Source organism: Canis lupus, chromosome 1 (genome assembly GCF_003254725.2).
Source record: "Canis lupus dingo isolate Sandy chromosome 1, ASM325472v2, whole genome shotgun sequence".
Lineage (NCBI taxonomy): Eukaryota > Metazoa > Chordata > Mammalia > Carnivora > Canidae > Canis > Canis lupus.
In genome coordinates this window covers 42,315,799-42,339,039 of record NC_064243.1, presented here as the reverse complement: position 1 = coordinate 42,339,039, position 23,241 = coordinate 42,315,799, and the positions used below count along the sequence as shown (strand labels likewise).

The 23,241-nt window shown below is 38.2% G+C and overlaps 1 protein-coding gene across 2 annotated transcripts in view; it reads right to left on the bottom strand.

Moving 5' to 3' along the window:
- ESR1 (estrogen receptor 1) overlaps nucleotides 1-23,241 on the bottom strand; it is a 277,475-nt gene that overhangs the window by 19,124 nt on the left and 235,110 nt on the right. For both annotated transcript variants that reach the window (XM_025422567.3, XM_035705951.2), the window contains exon 7: nucleotides 20,630-20,763. In XM_025422567.3, coding sequence (XP_025278352.1) covers nucleotides 20,630-20,763 — 134 coding nt within the window. The remainder of the gene's footprint in view (nucleotides 1-20,629; nucleotides 20,764-23,241) is intronic.

Sequence of the window (23,241 nt, the reverse complement as noted above, 5' to 3'; positions counted from 1 at the left end):
GTGAGTAGATAATCTAAGTAGATATTTTTCCAAAGAAAACCTATTGCTGGCCAACAATCACGTGAAAAGATGCTCAATATCACTAATTATCAGGGAAATGCAAATCAAAACCACAATGAGATATCGCCTCCCACCTATCAGAATGGCTATTATAAAAAGACAAGAAACAAGAAGTACTGAAGAGGATGTGGACTGTGTACTGTTGGTGGGAATGTAAATTGGTGCAGCCACTATAAAAAACAGTAGGCAGGTTCCCCAAAAAATTAAAAATAGAACTACTATATGATCCAGCTCTTCTACTTCTGAATATTTATTCAAATAAAATGAAGACATTAATTTGAAGAGCTATGTTTGCCCTTATATTCATTGCAGAATCACTTACAATAGCCAAGATATGGAAGTAACCTACTTGTCAGGCAATGGATAAATAGATAAGGAAGATGTGGTATATATAGTGGCATTCTACGCACCATATAAAAGGAAATCCTGTAATTTGTGACAATATGGATATACCTTAGGGGTATTATGCTGAGTAAGATAAGCCAGAAAGACAAATACCATATGATTTCACTTATATACGGAATCTAAAAAAAACACAAAACAAAACTCATAGATACAGAGGACAAGTTGGTGATCAGAGGGGGAAAGGGTTGAGGGTGGGTAAAATGGGTAAAGGGGGTTAATTGTATGGTGATGGATGATAACTAGACTTATTCTGGTGCTCACTTTCTAGTGCATACAAATATTGAATTATAATGTACACCTGAAACTAATTTAATGTTATATATCAATTTTGTCTCAATTAAAAAGAAGAATATGTTTCTATACACTTCTGCTCTTATTTATCCTATGTCATAACAGATGGAATTACTTCGACAATACATATAATAAAGTGCACCTCATTTGCCAAATTTTCTTATTTCCTCACTATTTTTTTCACTTTGACAGTCTTTGGTTTTTCTCAGAATGTTTTGCTAAATCAATCTAATTTATTTATTTCTTCTTACCATATATAGATAGGTTTAGTTAGCTTTTAATTTTCTTATTCTGATATTTCTCTCTACCTCTGCTTTTTCATATGCCTGTACCTCTTATATAGAAAAGCTCCTGGTCAGGGCACCTGGGGGGTTCAGTTGATTAAGCATCTGCCTTCTGCTCAGGTCATGATCTTGGGGTCCTGGGACTGAGCCCCTCATCTGGCTCCCTGCTCAGCAGGGAGTCTGTTTCTCCCTCTCCCTCTGTCCCTTCCCTCTACTCATGCATGCTTGCATGCTCTAATAAATTTTTTAAAAATCTAAAAAAAGAAAATCTCCTGGTCATCTTATATCTGAACATTTATTGTAGATAGGTACAAGTATTTTACTACTTCATTATGTTTTCTACTGTAGTCAAGCCTGTGCATCTGCATTGAAATACATATCATTTTATTTTAGATTAGTTTAATATTATTTCTCCTTTATATGAGTTATAAAATCACATTGATTTTTTAAAAAAACTGTGTGTATAGAGAAACAAGTATTTATTTCATTTTAGCCAGCTCAAAGGGATATGCATTTTTTATTATTTTTTTAAAAGATTTTATTTATTTATTTATTTATTCATTCATTCATTCATTCATTCATTCATTCATGAGAGACACAGAAAGAGAAAGGCAGAGACATAGGCAGAGGGAGAAGCAGGCTCCCCGCTAGGAGCCGGACGTGGGACTCAATCCCGGATCCCAGGATCAGGACCTGATCCGAAGGCAGGTGCTCAACCACTGAACCATCCAGGCATCCCTGCGTTTTTTATTAAACTGGTACTGTTTACTGGCAATTCTATGAGATTTTTCTCCAAGGTCTGTGATTCTCAAATGTGGTTGTTTTTCAGAATCCTCTGGGAAATTTTTCCACATTTCTAAGACCTTAGTTTCTTAGTTTACTTAGAAATTATTTCTTTTCCCAAATGCCAGTATTGCCACATTTTGTTATTGAAACCATGATCTAGATTCTAGAACCACCTCATTATCTCCTGAATGCTAACCATTCACTTCAGATACTAGCATAGTTGATAGGAACTGATAAGTTAAACAATCAAGGGGCAAGCCCAGGACATTAGAATGTTTAATTAGTTATGAATGAAAGATGCAGCTTCCAATATTACCAAGAATTTAAAAGTTATACTATGCCATGTAGAAACTGACACCTTGTTTTATGAATTGAACAACAGTATTGCTTTGAGTAATATTTGTACATAGGTAGGAAACTCATCCTTCTACTGATGTGATTATTTACCTGAAAGTGAAAAACGTGTTCAAAACCTAATTCTTGAACAATATTTACTGTTATACTAGTATTTGTAAAATCACACAGTCATTCAAGCCCTCCTTTAAGTAGACTCAAAGTGAGAGGAATCACAATGAAGATAAGTGTTCTTGCCAGAATCCAGCATGAGAACATGGTGGTCCATCTGGCATCACTATGTACTTATGAGTTCCCTGTTGGCACAGATGACTATTAGATCATATGCTAATGATTAAGTGATATTTATCAATTTAGTATAATTTTTAATGAAATCTACTAGAAATCCTAAAAGGATTTCTATGTCAATGCTTTCAAGCTGACACAAAGGACAAATCCCTTAATGACTTCAGATAGTGAAATTGATGAACTGATTCAATTGACTTGAGAAGAAATCTTAATTAAATCTTAAATCTTAAATGTCCACTTTTTAATATTTAATATTTAATATTTAATCTTAAATGTCCACTTTTTAATATTTTTTAAAGATTTTATTTATTTATTTATTCATGAGAGACACAAAGAGAGAGAGAGAGAGGCAGAGACACAGGCAGAGGGAGAAGCAGGCTCCAAGCAGGGAGCCCAATGCAGGACTCGATCCCGGGACTCCAGGATCATGCCCCGGGCCAAAGGCAGTCACTAAACTGCTGAGCCACTAAGGCGTCCCCAAATGTACACTTTTTAAGAAAATATTTTAAGTGGAAGCCACGTGTCTCACTTTTTATTGAAGTATAATTGACATACAATATTATATTAGTCTCGGATATAGGACATAGTAATTTGATACTTACACAGATTATGAAATGATCACCATGACAAGTCTAATTACCATCTGTCACCATGCAAAGTTTTTACAATATTATTGACCATAGTCCCTGTGCTGGACTCCGTATCTTATTTATTTTATAACTAGAAGACTGGAACTCTTAATTTCCTTCAACTATTTCATCCATCTCCCCATCCCCCTCCCCTCTGGCAACCACCAGTTTATTCTCTGTATGTATGACTCTGTTTCTGTTCTGTTTTGTTCGTTATTTATTTTGCTTTTTAGATTATACATATAAGTGAAATCTTACAGTATTTGTCTTCCTCCGAATCCTTTCACTTAGCATATTGCCCTATAGTTTTATCCATGTTTTTGCAAATAGTAACATCTCAGTCTTCTTTATAGCTGAGTGATATTCCATTGTCTGTGTGTGTGTGTGTGCACGTGTGTGTTTCACAACTTCTTTATCCATTCGTCTATGGATGGATGGATCCTGGGGCTGCTTCCATATCTTGGCTGCTGTAAATAATGTCATGAACAGAAGGGTGTATATGTCTTTTTGAATTAACATTCTCATTTTTTTTGAATAAATACCCAGAAGGAGAATTACTGAATCATATGGTAGTCCTATTTTTAATTTTTAAAGTAAACTTCATAGTATTTTCCACAGTGGCTGTACCAATTTACATTCCCACAAACCATGCACAAGGGTTCCCTTTTCTCCACATCCTAACATTTGTTATTTCTTGTCTTTCTGATAATAGCCATTCTGACAAGTGTGATCGTAACTCATAGTGGCTTTAATTTGCATTTCCATGATGACTCATGATATTGAGCATCTATTCTTGTGCTTGTTGGCCATCTGTATATTTTCTTAGGAAAAGTTTCTATTAAGGTCCTTTGCCGATTTTTTATTAAATTGGATTTTTAAAATTTCAGGTCTTATGTTTAAGTCTTCAATCCATTTTATTTTGTATAGAGTGTAACAGAGTGGTCTAGTTTCATTATTTTGCATGTAGCTTTTACATATTAAATTGCAGTTGTGGGGGAGATTGGGCAAAAATGGGTAAAGGGGAAAAGGAGATACATGTTTCCAGTTACCGAATAAGTCACAGGAATAAAAAACACAGAATAAGAAATATAGTTAATGGTATTATAACAGTGATGTATGAGGACAGATGGTAGCTACACTTGGATGAGCACAGCATAATGTTTAAACCTGTTGAATGAGTATATTGTACACCTGAAAGTAATGTAACAATGTGTGTCAACTACAGTCAAATTTTTTAAAATTGCAGTTTTTAATTTTTGTACTAAATCATATCTTAGCCTTATACCTTTTAGAATGAATCAATATGGATCTATGTTTTGCCTTATTTTGCTTAGTTACATTTCTAATACATAAAGAAACAGCCAGGGTTTTGATTTTCCTATTCCAAACAGTCAAATACTAGGTTTCTGAGGTCAAGAAGAAGATGTTCTGAAGGGACATTTGATGAAAATGTGCAGCCCTTCTATTACAGAGGGATTTATTCACAAGGTTCCATGCAGAACTCCTAGTCCCAGTGAGCTGGCCTGGTCTCAGAAGGCCTTGAGGGTTTCATGTTTTCCCCAGAGAAGGGAGGCCAAAATAATCTGCATAAATTCATTTCCCTGGATCTCACATTTTTTTTCCTTGGCATTTAAGGGCAATGGATCAACAACACAGAACAGGAAGCAACTCTTACACGTTGGATCAGACTATCCTTTCCAAAGGTGACCACAATGGTATTTCCCATCCAACATGCTTTTCTATAACATAATCCTGCCACTCCTCCTATAGAGATGTCCAGTCTATGCCCTCCCTTGAGTCTGCGTGGAACTGTGACTTGCTTGCATTTAAAAAAGGGGTGGGGTGGCTGGAAATGATGCTGTGTGATGTCTAAGAGGCTGTCATACAAAGCCATGCAACCTCATCAGCTGGGACACTGGCTTCTGGAGCCCCTGCCACCTTCTAAAAGGCGTGGTGTACCAGGCTGTGGGGGAGCCACCTGGGGGAGACTACAGCTCCAGATGATGTCCCAGCTGACCGTGCACATCAACTGCCAGCATGTGAATAAAGACACCTTAGGATGACGGCACCCACAACTATCAAACTACCCCTACTTCATGAGTCTCCCCATTTGAGGCATGGTGGAGAAAGGACAAGATATTTCCTCTGTGCCCTAGTCAAATTCATGACCAAAGGAAGCCAAACTTTTTTTTTTAACTTGTTAAGTTTGAGGGGTAATGTATTGCACAGCGGTAGTAGGCAGAGCACATGGGGATGGCTGCACAACACACTCAGAAAGGAAAATGACCCAGAATAGGCAGGCTGGAGATTGGATTCCTGTTCTGATGCATCATGAAATGAAACTACATTTGAATACTTCCTCCCCCACATTATGAGCCCTACTGCCTATTCATGCCTTCATCCAGCCCTTGACCTTCACTCGTGGTACAACGGTAAGGGCTTGAACTCATCCTATCAGGTACTGCACACAGTTAACAATTTTCACTGGGAGCCATTAGCCTTGACCACTGCCTAGCCTACTATCAAAACATCTGGATCTTCTCCTAACTGGCAACCCAAAATATCTCCGTCTGGTTTCTCACCATAGAATAAAACACTCTGAGTTTTCAGTTGCACTATCCTTATCAAGCCTTAATTGTGAGAAATAGACTTTGTAGAGATTTGCCCTAAGGAGAATTTTTATGTTAAACAACTGGTCTGTTTACTTCTATTTTCATTAAAAGTCTCAGAACCCTATAATGGAATGTGTTCTTCTCTATGCTTTGGCCAAGAGAAGGAAATTTAGAGCCAAATTTGTGGCCTGTTCCTAAGAACTGTACAGATGTACTTCTGTGTGCTAATTTGACTCCTGGATTTATTATTTTATTCACTTGACTTTCCTTTTTTTTTTTAAACAGATTTTGTCGTTGATTGGTTTACTACCTTTGCATTGCACAAAATTTAGCAAGCTGTTTCAAATTCTCTGTGGAAGAGGCAATATATCCATAAAGTAATGAAAAAGACATCCCTCCATCTCCTGCCAAATCAATAAACAGTGTTAGTGTGAATGCAAATGTTTATCAAACATTCATCTAACTTAGCTTCAAAGCCAGAAAAAAGTGCCATATGATCTAAGAATATATAGTAGGCTGAAATGCACTTGTGCTCATTACCCTGAATTGAACAGCACAGCTTGAATGCCTTGCAAAGTTCAGCACTGGTTGCTAATAGATGAAGGTTGCACATTCTATGTTTATATCCAGAGCCACAAAGTTTCAGATAGATACAAAACTGAAACTGAAATGGCTGAGAGTTCTCTCTGACTATTTTGGAAAAGATAATTAGTGTCAAAAATTACTGTTTTGAAAAGACAAGTGGGCATGTGGATGGTACATGCTCTTTAGGCTTATCATTTCAAATAAACACTACAGTCCTTTTGAGTAAACACTACAGTAGATGAAAATTATATCTTAAAAAGTGTCACATGACTGTGATGAGTTTTTCATTTCTCCTTAAGGAGAGAAAGGTTACATTACATTGTAAAAAAGGAGACACAGAATTCCAGAATTATAGATTTATAAGGGGCCTTAATTTCATCTAGTTCAGTAGTTTTCAAACTATTTGGAGAATCAAAACCTCTGAAAACTGTGAACCTCATATGAATTCCTCACATATAAACTAGGCGAGGTGAAACTTCAAAAGCAGGAGAAATGAAGGAAGGGGGCTGGATCCCATTCACTCAACCTCTCTTCCTCCTCCAGAGGCTACTTCTACAACACAAGTCTTCAAGCAGAAGAACTTTAAAAACCAACGATCACAAAAGAATGAGAAGGCAAGACAGGCTGGAAGAAAATATTTGCAAAAGACATCTGATGAAGAACTCTTATACAATAGGTGCAAAGAACTCTTAAAAGTCAACAGTAAGAAAATGAACAATCCAATTAAAAAACGGGCCACAAAACTACAACAAATAATATTAAAATTTGTATAGAACCACAAATGACCTCAAATAGCCAAAGCAATTCTGAGAAAGATGAACAAAGCTGAGGTATCACAATCCCAGATTTTGAGACCTACTACTAAGCTGTAGTAATCCAAACAATAGGGCACTAGCACAAAAAGAGACACATAGACCAATGGAATAGAATAGAGGCCCAGAAATAAACTCATGTGTATACGGTCAATCTATAGCAAAGAAGGCAAGAATATACAATGGGAAAAGACAGGCTCTTCAGTAAAAGGTGTTGGAAAAACTGGACAGCCACATGCAGAAGAATGATACTGGACCACTTTTTAACCCATACACAAAAATAAACTCAAAATGGATTAACAACCTAAAAGTAAAACCTGAAACCATAAAAATCATTGAAACGGGTGCAGGCAGTAATCTTTTCTAAGATCAGTTGTAGCAACATTTTTTTAGATACGTCTCTTAAGGCAAGGGAAACAAAAGCAAAAATAAACCATTTGGACTACATCAAACTAAAAAGCTTTCTCACGGCAAATGAAACAATCAAGAAACCAAGAGAAGATATTTGCAAATGACATATCCAGTAAGGGGTTAATATCCAAAATATATTAAGAGCTTATACAACTCAACGCCAATAAAACAAACAATCCAATTTAAAAATGGGCAGAAGATCTGAACAGACCTTTTTCCAAAGAAGATATACAGATGGCCTACAGACACATGAAAAGATGCTCAAAATCACTAATCATCAGGGAAATGCAAATCAAAACCATAATGAGATATTTATCACCTCACACCTATTAGAATGGCTAAAATCAAGAAGACAAGAAACAAATGTTGATGAAAATGTGGAGAAAAGGGAACCCTTGTGCACTGTTGGCAGGAATATAAATTGGTACAGCCACTGTGGAAAACACTAGGGAGGGTTCCTCAAAAAATTAAAAATAGGTATACCATATAATCCAGTAATTCCACTATCAGGTACTTACTCAGGGAAAACACAAACTCAAAAAGATATATGCACCCCCATGTTTACTGAGGCATTATTTACAACAGCCAAGACATGGAAGCAACCTAAGTGTACACCAGTGGGCAAACAAATAAGAAAATGTGGTATACATACACAATGGAATATTACACAGGCATAAAAAGGATAAGACCATGCCATTTGAGACAAAATGATGGACCTAGAGAGTATTATGCTAAGTGAAACAAGATTGGCTATGGTATTTATCATATTATTCCATTCATAAATGGAATCCTAAAAAGCGAATAAACAAAAGGCAGAATCAGACCTATAAACACAGAGAACAAACTGGTGGTTGCTAGAAGGGAGGGAGATAGGTGGTTAGGCAAAATGGGTGAAGGACAGAGAGAGATACAGGCCTCCTGTTATGGAGAAAGAGTGGCATGGGAATAAAAAAGCAGAACATAAGGAATACAGTGATATTGCGAAGGCAATGATGTAATGGACCAGATGGTAGCTATCCTTGTGGTGAACACAGCATAATACATAAATTTGTCAATCACTAAGTTGTACACCTGAAACTAACATAACATTGTGTGTCAACTATACTAAAAAAAAGGGGGGGGGCAAAAGACCTGAAGAGACACCTCACCAAAGAAGAAATATACAGATGCCAAATGAGCGTATGAAAAGATATTCCACATCATGTGCCATTAAGGAACTACAAATTAGAACAACAATGAAATACCACTACACATCTATTAGAATGCCCCAAATCCAGAACACTGACAACACCAAATGCAGGCAAGGATACAGAGCAATGGGAACTCTTGTAGGAATGAAAAATTATGTAGTCACTTTGGAAGACAGTTTGGCAGATTCTTGCAAAACTAAATATCCCCTTACCATAAGATCCAGTAATTATGCTCCTTGGTATTTACCCAAATGAGCTGAAAATTTATGTCCACACAGAAACCTGCATGTGGATATTTATAGCACTGTTATTTATAATTACCCAAACTTGGAAGCAACCAAAATGTCTTACAGTAGGTGATCAGATAAATCAACTATGGCACATCCAGACAATAAAATATTACTGAGCATTAAAAAAGAAATGATGTATTGAGCTCTAAGAGGGGTTTTTGGCAGAGCAGCTAGGCCAGACTTGCCTGGGGTCACCCTGTGAGTAAATAAGTGGCAGAGCTGGCATCAGAACTCAAATATCCTTCACACCTGGATCACCATGCAAAACCTACACAAAGAATTTCCTAACTTCAAGCACTGTGAGAAACTAGAAATGATTGCCAATGGACTCACCTCCAGAGATATTTGAAAACACTAAGAATTTTCCTGGAATGACCCAGGAACAATTCAGCTTTTGCAAATCATGCAGGATGGTGTGGAGAAACGAAGGCACACCATGTGCACAGACATCTTCTAAGATCTCTTTAATTAAGAACTTTCACCAGAATGTTAACAATAAATACTTTTTGTGTGGCAAAATTAGGATTCCTTAGGAGATTATTTTTCTTGGTGGTTTTTCTGTATTTTCCAAGTTCTCTGCCTTGGGCATGTATGATTTTTATAATTCGGTGGAGGAAAATGCTATTAAAAACACAAAATCTAAGTCACATTTATTCCTATTATTTCATGAGCTTTGTCAATGCCTGGACTGATGAGAGAGAAGCACAGCTGGTGAATGGAAATTCCAAGGACTAAGGAGCTTGCTGTAGGGATATTACTTATTACTCTTTTCATAATATTTCTATCAGCTCTAAGCCTGAAATCTTCAGGCTTGTCATTTTGACAAGAAATAAAACTAATATGTGTCACTAAAGCTTCTGAGAATAATTTTCTTAGCTGGAAATGCTTTTGACATGTCATCGATAACCTGAACATGTCTAAGTACAAAAGAAGATTAACTTCAAAGACTGGCAACCCCTTTTGTCCCCAGAGTACTTGTAAGTTGGAAAGCAAAGAAAGTGTGGTGCTACGGTTTTATTAGGAGGAACTGAGTGTTTGGCTTTCACTGGATGTGAAGATTATATTTTCTAACTCAAAGAGTGACATTTGTGGGAGAAGATGGGGTAACTGGGTGATGGGCATTAAGGAGGGCATGTGATGTAATGAGCACTGGGTGTTATATGTAACTGATGAATCACTGACCTCTACCTCTGAAAACTAATAATAAACTATATGTTCATTAATTGAATTTAAATTTTAAAAAGTCGAAAAAAAAAAGAGTGACTTTTGCTATGCCGAGAAAAAGAGGAGATACTTCACCTGTCAAGATGAAAATGAATTTTACATTCTGGGTTTAATTCATCTCTGTTGATACCCATTTTAAAGAATGAATAAAATGCTCCTGTCAGTCCCTTCCTAAGAGTCCTGATCCTCAGGGTTGACTATTGTTCTGAGCTCTTGATGGACCAGCTTGGCCAGCATCTGTCTGCTTCCAGTTGTGAGTGTGGAGCAGGCCTGCACTTGATCCTTGGAGTGTCAGCGGCATTGGACAGGGCACTCTTTGAGCCATCACCAAAGAATGGCATGGTTGGAGCAATAGGGGGCTCATATGGTAAGCTGCTTCTTCCAAGTTCATTAGGGACCAAGAAAGGTCATGTCACTGTCACAGAGCCTCAGAATCCAGAGCAAATGAAACCATGGGAGGAACCAGGTTGTCTTTCCCTGGATGAGTTTTCAATCTTGGTAGGTTATTTGATTACTTAACATTTTCCCTTTGGAAAGAAAAAAAAAAGACTGTAATATTGATGATGATATTAGCTTATATATATATATATATATATATATATATATATTTTTTTTTTTTTTTAGCTTATGTTTTTAAGCTATCTCGTCCTGTCATAACAAACCCATAAGGTTGGCAGGACAGTTTAGAATTCTTTCTCTTTGCTAGTTGAGGAAACCAATGAAGAGAAGTCCATTTCCAGCCATTCAACCTGGTGTCTTTCTCTTATAAATATCACTTTAAGCAATCAGTGGTGAAGGAGCCAAGAGCAGAAGGTCAGACATGAAATGGCAGCCCCGTGTGCACCCCAAGAGCTTGGAATAAGGCCAGTTCCCTAGCCCAGAGTCTGTGTAAGTCACAAACCTGAAGCTTAGCCCAACAAGCACCCATACAGACAATAAAATAAAACAAAATTCTCTACATGATAATTTGCTTCAAATGAGGTGAGCTTGGAAGGTTCATGACATGATACTTATAATTTGACCTATGTAGAAGTTGCTGACTATGGGTCCGTCACAGCAGAAGGCAGTAGCTGGGCAGGAGGAAGCGGTCTCTCTCTCCCAACTGGCCAGCGGTCTGCACTCACCTCTGTCTCTCAAATTGCATGATAAGGTTACATTTATGCAAAAGTGAAATTTGATAAAGCTTTCTGGAACAGTAGGTAACACGGATCAAGAGCCTTTTTATATCCCTTCACCAGCAAACCACTACAAACATCCAAAGTCATAAGCAAATGTGGGCAAGAGATAATGAAAAGAATGCAAAACACGCATAGTTTATAATGCAAAAAAAAAAAAAAAAAAAAAAGAAAAGAAAGAAAGAAAGAAAGAAAGAAAGAAAGAAAGAAAGAAAGAAAGCACTTAAATGCTTAACAATATCAGGTTTGTCGAATTAATGAGCATATAGCCTCAATGATTATACAGCCATTTAAAATATTCTTTTTATGGAAAGTATATGTGTACAACACTTAAAATACGTAAATGTAAATATGGTTATACACATTCACAGTAGGGAAAAGGAAGAAAATAGTATCTCAAACAAGTGGGAGTGTTAGCCTAAGTAGACTTCGAAGAACTAATTCAGATTAGCAGGTAGGCACTATTATGATCTGCATTTCATGGACCAGGAAACAGAAGCACAAAGGGTGTTAGCAACACTCGTCCATTAACCCTTACACTAGACTGCAATGATGTACATCAAAAAGTCCAAATGGTTGGCTAACTTTGGGTTGTTAACTTCTCTAGGGATATATTTTATATTCCTAAATGGTCTCAGGTGAACATACTTCTTTATAATTGCAACTTTATTTTTGAAAAGATAATTTTTTTAATATATCTGTCTCTGTTATTAGACTATGAGGACCTTGAGGTAGGAACTGCCTTAGTAATCACCACTATTTCTATCACCACCCGTTGGGTAACCTTGATGTCACCACTCTTAGACACCGGGGAGTAGTTCCTATACCTCATCTCATATAAACCACTGGGTAAAAACTACTACAGATAAAGCAACTAAAGGCAATTTTGCATTTCCATCACTTAGTACTGGCCTGAAAAGTAGTAATTACTCAATAAATGGTAGTGAAGCTACCAAATGATAACTTATAAAGCCATGAATGTCACTCAGTTCAGTGTGGTATTGAGAGAGGCTGTGCTCAGGACCCCTATGGGAGGAGGTGGGGAGGACAGAACTTGCAGCAGGAAGTCTGTTTTTTCCATCTTTCTTTAACCATGACAGAAGCAGTCAGAAAGCCATGAGGCCCTGAGTGAAAAGCAACACCCGGAAGTAAGTTTTCCAAGTAAATTCAGTTTAGACTAATCCTGACGGGACAGTTTGACATTCCATTTAAATCTTTCAGGAAGTATACATGTTCTATTATGGCTTTTAATTATTCAATGAAAAAAAAAAACAAAAAAAATAATTATTCAATGAATAGCTTGTGGGGAAAGATAAACCCATTAAAAAACAATATTTTATTTTACTAGTGAGCTCAAGAAATTAGTGGGTTTTTATTGTTTTCTCGTGGTTTTCTTCAGTTCAAGTATCAGAACACTTTTAAACTATAGGTCAATATGCCGGGCATGAGAGTAAAGGGAGGGCACGTAAGGCCCTTCCAAATATAGACCTTAAGTGTACTTCTAGTCCTTTGATTAGAACAGGGTGATCTTGACACCAAAATCTTAGTAGGTATTCGATTGCTTAATATTTTCCCTTTGGAAAAAAAAGGACTATAATTGTAATGATGATATTAGCTTATATCATCTTGCTATCTTACTCCATCATAACAACCCATAAGGTTGGCAGAACTGTTTAGAATTCTTCTTTCTCTTTGCTAGTTGAGGAAACCTATGAAGAGAATCCCAGTGGCTTGAGGAGATCCTCACTGTTAGAGGAATGAATGGTGGCCTTTCTTCTCACTCCAGCTAAGTCCTGGTCGACCTCAAGGCTCAGCTGACGTATCAGTCCTCATGTAGGGACCTTACTGTCATGTGCTTACTATATGACAGTCCTTATCTCATGATATGCAAATAACAAGTTAATTATCTGTGACTCCAGCTCTCAATCATTTATTTGCTTCCAATGCTGGCATAGTTCTGAGCATGAGCAGCTGCTCCCTCAGGGTCTGCAGAATGGCTAGTTTCAAAGTACACTAGAGAACTATTTTAATGTAGCTAAAACATCATCTTCTACACTGGTAGTTTTCAAACAAGGTTTCACATATTCCTGAGAAGTAAAAATTGATCCATAGAGATATTTATATTGTCTTAGAGTTTTATAGTTTTGTGTTTTTATTTTAATGATATTCTAAGAAATACCATTAGACATAAATATCAGAATGTTCTGCATCACTTACATAAATGGTTCTCAATCCTGGTGAGATTGGAGTCTTGGTGGGGGGCTTTAATCAATACTAATATTCAGGCTCTGAAGATGAATTACATCTGAACCAATTCCATCAGAATCTCTGGAGGTGGGTCCCCACACAGATTTTTTTGAAAGACCCCCAGATGATTGAAATGTGTGGAGCACTGATACTCACCAATCTAGACCATCTTTGTTTCATAAGTAACACGTTTTCCACCAGTATTTATGATTACCTCAAATCCAATAGTTGTATTATAAGTATCTCATAAATAAATACAGAAGCCAACAAAATATGTAACTGATATGTTCTTACCAAAGCCATATGATGTCACAGCATGCTGCATGAGCAAAGGTTTTGTGATCATTCTGGACATAGGCAAGTGGTGGGGAAACTGAGTCATCACTAGAGTACTTGGTAGAACAGCAGACCAGGGGTCTACCCCAGGCATGTTAGAAATAGCAACTCAATTTCTACAAAAACATTATCAGTTTACCTTTTAGTTTGTACTTAACTTGTGAAATTGTTTTGGTTTTGTCCTTATATAAGAGCTATAAACAAAGTTTATACTAGTTGTCTATTTAAATAATAAATATAGTTATACATATTTAAGCAGCATTATGATTCAAAGAACAAGAACATTTAAGTCAGTGTTAGGGGAGTCTGTGATACTTTTTTCTTTTAAATGGGTCAGACTTAAGAATACTGATTTCATCATGTCTGGATCCTGATCCAAAGGGTGGTTGGATGAAGGACCTGGGAGATAGCTTCCCCCTTTCCTGGTCCCCTTAATGGGCACAAAATGGTAAGCAGCTGTCCCTCCCCAAGGCTCTGAGTATGATTGGAAACCATTCCTAATATCAGAATGCAAGAATTTCTAGTCTTCCAAGAGCTGCTGCATTATTCCTACTATCCCAGGAGGTCACATTAGGACTCCCCAAGTCTTTCCCAGGTTATAGGCACTTGGTTGGTTTCTCCAGTTCCACAGAAGCTCCAAAAGGTGTGTGCAAGATATAGGACCTGATATACTTGGTCTGCGGTCTGAGACTCTTCCATTCACAAGGATATTTTGGTCATAAGAATGCAATTTTTTTAACCACAAATGGCAGGGGTGAAACCCTGCCTCAGAACTTCCTGGCAGGAATTTATTTATTATCTATCTGCTAAGAAGAACACAGTAATTCCTTTCATAGGGAAGCAGCATATCAAAGGGCACCCGTCATTCTCTAAATTAAGTGACAGAGTTGCTTCTCTTGAATGACAGGCTGCTCTAATGACAAAATCCATGCCACACCAAATTCTCAGGAAATTATTGAAGACACTAGGCTTGTTTCAAGTCACATCAAAAGTCTGTAGCAGGAAAAGGCTCTAAAGAGTTGAAGCCACTGCCTATAGAATCCAGTCAGCCAGAGAGAAGGAGACAATGAGCCACTTAACAACTATGAAGTGTCATTTATCTCAAAATCATAAAAGAAGGCTTCCTGAGAGAAAGCCTGGCATCACAAAGAACTCAAGAGATAATATAATCAACTCTTCTCCACCATGCCAACAACGGGCATACCTGACAATGTGCCTGTCAGAGACTTTCAACTATTGAGAATTAATGCTCCTCAATGTTAACAGTCAATATGTTTTTAAAATGTTCTTTCATCTAAATATAGGGACTCTGAATGGTTGTCTTATTTCTCAGCTTAAATTCTTTATAAAAATAATTTTACATTTCTGAGTAATATACATGCACCCATTTGACATTCCATATCCCTTTTTTCCCTAAATGAACATCTGGGTATGCACTTGAGAAATGTGGCCATAATTCTTTCTGGTATTTTGTTTTCCTTTTCACCCTATAGTTTTTTACCTTCACTCTTCTTAATTACTCCACCAGTTGAAAGAGAAATGCTACCTGAAGGCCATTGTGATGAACAAGTAATCAAAAGAACACATTTCTACAGAGAAAGACACTGCAGGAGGGATGCAGGGATCCAGCTGTCTGAGGGAAGACTTGGTGGGGGGGGGGGCTGGAGTTGTTTGTGAGTCAGGAGACAAAAGTGGCTCTACTGCTGAATAGGGGACACGGGGCACAGACAGGGGTCTGGGACCTGGGACCTGATGGGCTCTTCGGGGAGCCAGGGGGATAAAGTCACCAGGAAGTGAGAGATGTGACACTCTTTGGAATTACTGTGGAATGTAAAGAACTATGGTCAGTAATAGGTTCAGAAAAGGGGCAGAAATAATTATTGAGTTGAATTTTGAAGGCCAAACCAAACATTTATTAGAGATTGCAGATTTATCCATGTTAAGCTTTGATGTGTGAATTTTTCTGAGTCTTAAAAACACTCACTAAAAGGGTAGTGATCCAAATGGGAGCGGACTCAAGGCTTGTGAAACTCTCATGCTGGAAGGGAGGGGATGAAAATGAGCACAGTGAACGGATGGGTGAGCACACTGGGATTTGTCTGCTGCTCACCACAGCGTTTTCATCAGGGTCGGCCAATATTAAGGTTCGATAATTATCCACAGGATCAATCTTGCTGTAAAATTTCTCTCAATAAAATTAAACAGCACAATTAACCAAGTCTCAGGGGAAGAGTCACAGTCTCTATTGTTATTATCATCCTTTAGTCCCTGTGTATTTTATGAGCCTAGCAGGAAACCTTTAAAACTAAAATACTTATTTTATATATATATATATATATATATATATATATATATATATATATATATATATATATTTTTTTTTTTTTTTTTTAAAGGTATATGGGGTGCCTAGGTGGTTCAGTCTGTTGAGCATCCAACTCTTGATTTCAGCTCAGGTCATGGTCTCAGGGTTGTAAGGTCTCTAAAATAAATAAATTGGTGTGAGTAAGAGAAAGAGAGTGAGTATGTGCACATGTGAGCCAGGGGGTAGAGGGGCAGGGGCAGAGGGAGAGAGAAAAATCTTAAGCAGGTTCCACACCCAGCAAGGTGCCCAATGCCTGGCTCAATCTCATCACCCTAAGATCAGGACCTGAGCCAAAACCAAGACTCGGATGCTTAAACAACTGAGCCACCCAAGCGCCCCTGGACTGGCTCCCTTTGAACCAGAGCTTCCCAAGTGATGGTGATAGCTGTCATTGATTGAAGGCCTATGTGTTTCATAAACTGGATTTGACATTTTATATACAATTTCCCTTTTAGCTCACAGTAACCCAAGGAGATGGGCATTATTTTTCTAATTTAATAGTCTAATGTTAGCCAGATCTAAAAAGGGATGATATATTTCATGATGGTAGAAAGACCATATGACAAATGGGAACTTTCCACAACCTCCTGGGCATGTATAGCAAATAAATATATATTGAGGGACTGAATGGTGTGGTACCTGTTGACAGTTCACAGGCTAAAGATGTGGGGAATGTCAAAAAGAAGTTTAAATAGTTTCTAGGGAAATCAGGATATACGTGCATGAAGAATCCATCCAGGTTAAATAAAAAAACTGGAAACCAAAAAACTGGGTCATTTATTTTTGCACAGTTTCTGAATTATTGAACAACGAATTAAATCAGTAAACCAATTAACCAAATGCTAGATTGTCCAGTACTGGCTCTCAGAACTAAAATAGTTTAGTGAAGGAAAGCTCATTGTGGACTTGAGTGGTAGCAAGATTTCTTTAATGAGATGAGGTCAGAGTGGGACCTGGAAGAATTAGAAATACTGGAATTATCAAGAAGGACTGAAAGCACACTGAGGGAATATGGTAAACAGGCACAGATAACTCCTTCCTGGTGCCCTGGTCCCCTTCTGCAGCACTGGCCTTGCCTCCTGTCATGGTTCCTCTTGGCCTTCTGCCCTGAGCTCATCTGTTCTGCTCACTTCCTTTGCTTGAGTTCTGTCCAGCTAGTTCTCAGGATACCTTGAAGATGGCATTGATTTTGCTAAAGCATCTCTGGATTAACCAGGAATGCCTCTGTCCTTTAGTGGAGAGTGGAAAAATAGTGTTTGTACTATGAATGATTCCAGGCTTTTGTAAGCAATGTAATGAATTATTCTTCATGAGGCATAAATCATAATGATTATCTCCCCATTCCCAAACAGCTGTGATGGGGGCTTCCCATGGAAATCTTGGCATTTGGGAGACCCTCATGAGACTTGCAGAAAGTCATTCCTATAGCCCACAAAACAACCTTTCAACTAACTACCCTTGTGCCTCTGCCTCGAAGTTAAGGCAACATAAACACACCCCCTCAGACTTTGGTGACAGGGGCACAGAGCACAACCCAAAGTTACTCCATACACTGAGGTCATGTCTCCCAGGAATCAGAAAAGCATCTTCCAGCTCAGGCTCCCTGAATCCTTTCCAGCTTGGCCTCTGCCAGAGATTCCTGGAATGATCATCACTTTGTTCTTTATCTCACAACAGGTGAAAAATTGCCTTGGATGGGAGTCATGAATTGGTTGGGTTCTTAGAAAAATCCATACTTCCAGTTGTGGGCAAAGATTGTTAGGACTGTGGTCACCCCAGGACTGACTGCTTTTTTACTCTGAAAATCTCCCAACACCATACCATTGTGCTTCAGTCTGGTCCTCTCTGATTCTGTTTTTCAGGAACAATATGAGACACTACGAGCTGTGCTCAGCAGCAGACCTGCCTTTCCAAACATAGCTCACTTCTGGATTGAAGAGTGCTTTCACTTTTTACAGGTTAGGAGACAGATTCTGTTTTGTTACTGTTTGTGAGCCAGCAGTGCCGTCCTTGACAGAAAAGCCATGTTGCCACACTGATATCTCTCTCATAAGAGGGACAACCGTAAACTCTGTCAGAATACAGTGCCTTGTGTTTCCAAAACAGTGTTCCAACCCTTAAGTGCAAGGAATCTCACAGAGGATCCTGAGAAAGATGAAGAAGAACACAGAGTAGGAAAATTTAACCCGTGTGAGGAGGAGTCAGGTGGAGGTCCAAATTCCGCAGTGGGAAATATGTGTTGAGATTCTGGAGCCAGTCTTTTCTTTTCTTTTTTTTTTTTTTTTTTTTTTTTTTTAAGATTTTATTTATTCATGAGAGACACACAGAGAGAGAGGCAGAGACACAGGCAGAGGGAGAAGCAGGCTCCCTGCCGGAGGGGGGAGACCGATGCGAGACTCAATCCCAGGATCCCAGGATCAGACCTGAGCCAAAGGCTCAACCTCTACCTCAACTACTGAGCCACCCAGGTGCTCTTGGGGCCATTCTTTTAACAAAAGACTTTCTTATGAGGGCTGAAATTTTTTCCTCCAGGATTTAAAAAACTTGGGTCTACAAATCCAGTATGTTGATGGCAAAAAGCGTTGCCCTTTTTTATATAATATTTTAAAAATCCTACCCTGTCATAGAAACAGAATAATAAAGGAGAAAGAGGCTACACAGATGTGGAGGGGCTATTTCTGGTTACCAAGATCAGAGCATCTACTTGTGCTTGATTATATAACTCTGGGTAATTTTCGCTTCCTGTCTGGAGTATTATTTCCCAGTAAAAGTGGGAAGAAAGTCCCAGCACCTGATAGGCCTGCCTTCCCTGAAGTTAACAGATTGCCCATATGAAAGCTGTCAGCATGTGCCAGCCCTCCACTGAAGAAGGAACAGGTTCAGGACCTGGCGCCGCGCAGCCGAGTGGCACTGCTCCCAGAACTCTCGTCCAATAAAGAGCCATTGTGGGATCTGAACCCTTCAACGTACCGGACAAATGACTGAAATGAAAAGCACAATGCATGTGAGTAGAACCAGAAAACTTGAATGCAGTGGTAATCACTTCCTTGGTGTGGGTCACATCATTTTTCAGGTAACTTCATTCTGTAATTCAGTCCTTGCCTAGTGGAATAGTACAGATTTCCATTTATCACTTGATAAGTGAGAATGATTGCTTTCTAACCATGAAGCGATGTAGGTTATTAGTACTGGTGTGGAAGGGAAGTGGAAAACAGGTAGGGGAGGTGCGCAGGGGTTGGTGTTCATCAGGAAGAGACAAAACATCTGAAAAGAGAAGAAAGTGCCGATTCTCCCTGCATGGGATTGATACAAACTCTAGTTCAGCTATTGGGAAATTCGAGACTGTATCTGATTCTAAATCAGGCCCAGGGCTTTAAAATAGCTAGGGTTTCTATGTGAGAATGAGGTCCGAGGCATGAAGTAGGGCCATGGACGGGGGTAAAGGTCCAGGCTACAGGCATCTATTGTGTGGCTGGCACCCTGTTGTTGAACTTCAGGTCCCACAGACTGGAGATCTAGTGCTCAGATCCAAATACCGAGGGCCAGGAGGAACACGGCAGTGCTAATTCAGGCTGAGCCATGGTTTCCATCTGGGTGACCTAGAGAAACTCTACACAATAGCCGACCTTACTGCAAACAAAATAAAACAAACCCCTAACCAGATGCCATGCTCAGCTAAGCTTTCTCCAATGAATCAATAGGAGGGCACAGTTGAATTAGTCATCAGAGACCTAATGAAAACTTCTTTTTCAGCTGGGCCTGCACTCTATGTGTCTCAATTTTAGGATCAGGTGTTTCTATCTCTGAGCCAATTATATTTGTCACCTAATCCATTTTGACCAGAGACATGGTCAGTCTCAAGCCTTTTTCTTTATGATCTGGAGCTTGATATTATTGGTCACTTGGTCTACTTACTTTCTGATATCTACAACTATCAAAAGATATATGCCTATACACCTCTACCACTTTAGTAAAACTATGCAGCTCAAAATAAATAAATCAAATAAAGCATCCCAAATATCTATAAAGGGATGCAAATATTTCAACAAAAAAGCCATTTGACTCAGTGTCCAATTTTTGTTCTTCATTTATCATATCTGACCACTGTAGGTTCTACCTCGATAAGCCATCTACAATGACAATAGGCTAAATTTTAAATGTGCATCAGTTGTTTCTTTCAATTTATGATTATGCCCTTGTAATAGCTTGTATGTATCTGGCTGAAATACAAATAAATCTTTCTTCCAGTAACCCATTATTAAATTCCTCCATGTTATCAACTCACCAGAATTAAGCAAAATGATGGATTTGAGGCACACAAACTCCTCGCCCTGGAGATTCATCATACGAAATCGAGATGACGTAGCCAGCAACATGTCAAAGATCTCCACGATGCCCTCTACACATTTTCCCTGGTTCCTATGAAAACATAGAAGATAAAAAGAAAAAAAAAACGGTATTAAAGCACAGAAAAGTTGGGGTGCCTGGGTGGCTTTGTTGGTTGAGTGTCCGACTCCAGATTTTGGCTCAGGTCATGATCTCAGAGTCCTGGGAGGGAGCTCCAAGTCAGGCTCAGCACTCAGCAGGCTGTCTGAAATTCTCTCTTTCCCTCTGCCCCTCTCCCTGCTCTCTCTCTCTCAAATAAATGAATCTTTAAAAAAAACATAAAGAACAGAAAGGCTCCAGACCCTGATAATGTTCACATTCATAAAAATCTACTGGCTCCTAATCTGTAACAAAAAAACTGCAGCCCATTTTTTTCATGGAACATGAACATTCATTTGGATTCTGGAAGGCAAAATGAAACAAAAAAAAGTTTTTCCATCAATAAAGCATTTCATTTCAAATTCTTAGAAGAGACATATTGTCCAATCCCTAAATCTGCCATGTTAAATACCTAGTTCTTCAAAGTGAACACTGGCAGTAATTTTTTTGACATCAGCCTTAGCAACTTTTTTCTAGATAGGTCCTCTGAGGCAAGGGAAACAAAAGCAAAAATAAACTATTGGAACTACATCAAAATAAAAAGCTTCTGCACAATGAAGGAAATGATCAACAAAACTAAAAGACAACCTACTGAATGGGGGAAGATATTTGCAAATGACATATCCAATAAAAGGTTAGTATTCAAAATATATAAAGAACTTATCAAACTCAACAACCAAAAAACAAATAACCCAATTAAAAAATGCGTAGAAGACATGAGCAGATGTTTCTCCAAAGAAGTCATATAGCTAGCCAACAGACACATGAAAAGATGCTCAACATCACAGATCATCAGGGAAATGCAAATCAAAACCATAATGAGATATTACTTCATCCCTGTTGGAATGGCTAAAATCAACAACACAACAATAGGTGTTGGCAAGGATATGGAGTAAAAGGAACACTTGTGAACTCTTGGTGGGGGTATAAGCTGGTGCAGCCACTGTGGAAATAATATGGAGGTTCTTCAAAAAGTTAAAAATAGAACTACCCTATGTACCAGTAATTGCACTACTGGGTATTTACCCAAAGAAGTAAAAAACACATATTCAAAGGGATACATGCACCCCTATATTTAGAGCAGCATTTTTTTATAATAGCCAAGATATGGAAGGGTTCTAAGTGTCCTCCATTGATCGATGAATGGATAAAGAAGATGTGGTACAGTTATACAATGGAGTATTATTCAGCCATAAAAAGAATGGAATTTAGTCATCTGCAACAACATGGATAGAGCTAAAGAATGTAATGCTAAATGTCTTTCTCAGCCAGAGAAAGACAAATGCCATATGATTCCATTAATACATTAAGAAAAAAACAAATGAGCAAAGGGGAAAAAAGAGAGACAAACCAAGAAACAGACACTTGACTACTGAGAACAAATATGGCTTCCAGCAGAGAGGTGGGTGGTGGATTGGGGGAAACTGGTGATGGGAATTAAGGAGGGCACTTGATGTGATGAGCACCGGGTGGTGTATGGAATTGTTGAGTCACTATCTTGTACACCTGAAACTAATATAACACTGTATGCTAAGTGGAATTAAAATAAGAACTTTAAAAAAAATATAGAGTTCTTCAACCTAATAAAAATGATTACAATTCAGATAAATGATTATTCTAAGTGTGTGTAATTCTGCTACTATATTCTAGGCACTGTGGTAGTTATGGGAATAAAAACAGAGCCTCTACTCTAAATATGCTCAAAACCTTGAAATAATATAATCAGGTCCAACAGACTTTATAAAGTGCTTTTGAAATACAGGAGGAACTCTAGCAAAGGACGGTGGCTGGGCTGGAGCCATTTACGCTGCCAAAGATGACAGGTAAGGATTTGCCTAGTAGGTGGCATTTGAGTTGACAGTTGAAGAAATGCAGGTTTTCATGGAGCAGGAGTGTGAAAGCATCACTGGAAGAGGGTCTTAAACACGGGAAGGAAGAGCAGAGTGAAGGAATATGGAGCAGTGTGCTAGATGTACGAAAGAGATAAGAGATTAATCTGGGAAAGGAAGAAAAGGGTAGGTGATAAAGGATGTCCTACATTATAAAAAATTTAGCCTTTTTCCCTGTGCAACAGCGCCCTGGCATCAAGAATTTAACATTAGTAGTTGCAACTACTAAATAAGCAAACCCGAAGGTTCATAATATGTAATATTCAAAAAAGAAATATTGGTATCTTTTCCATAGGGTTGTTGCAGAAGTTAAATGGGATAATACATGTGAAAGAAATTCATTGATCTTTCTGTTCACAAGCTGAATTGGGGGCATGTTGTCTTCGAGGGGGGCAAGAAGGATTTAAAATATCCTATGTATGTGCAAACATATATTTTGAAAAATATAATAATTTAAAACATGAACCGTAAGCACATTGTCCAGGATTTTGTTTTATTTTTAATTAATGTATTTTGGAGTTCT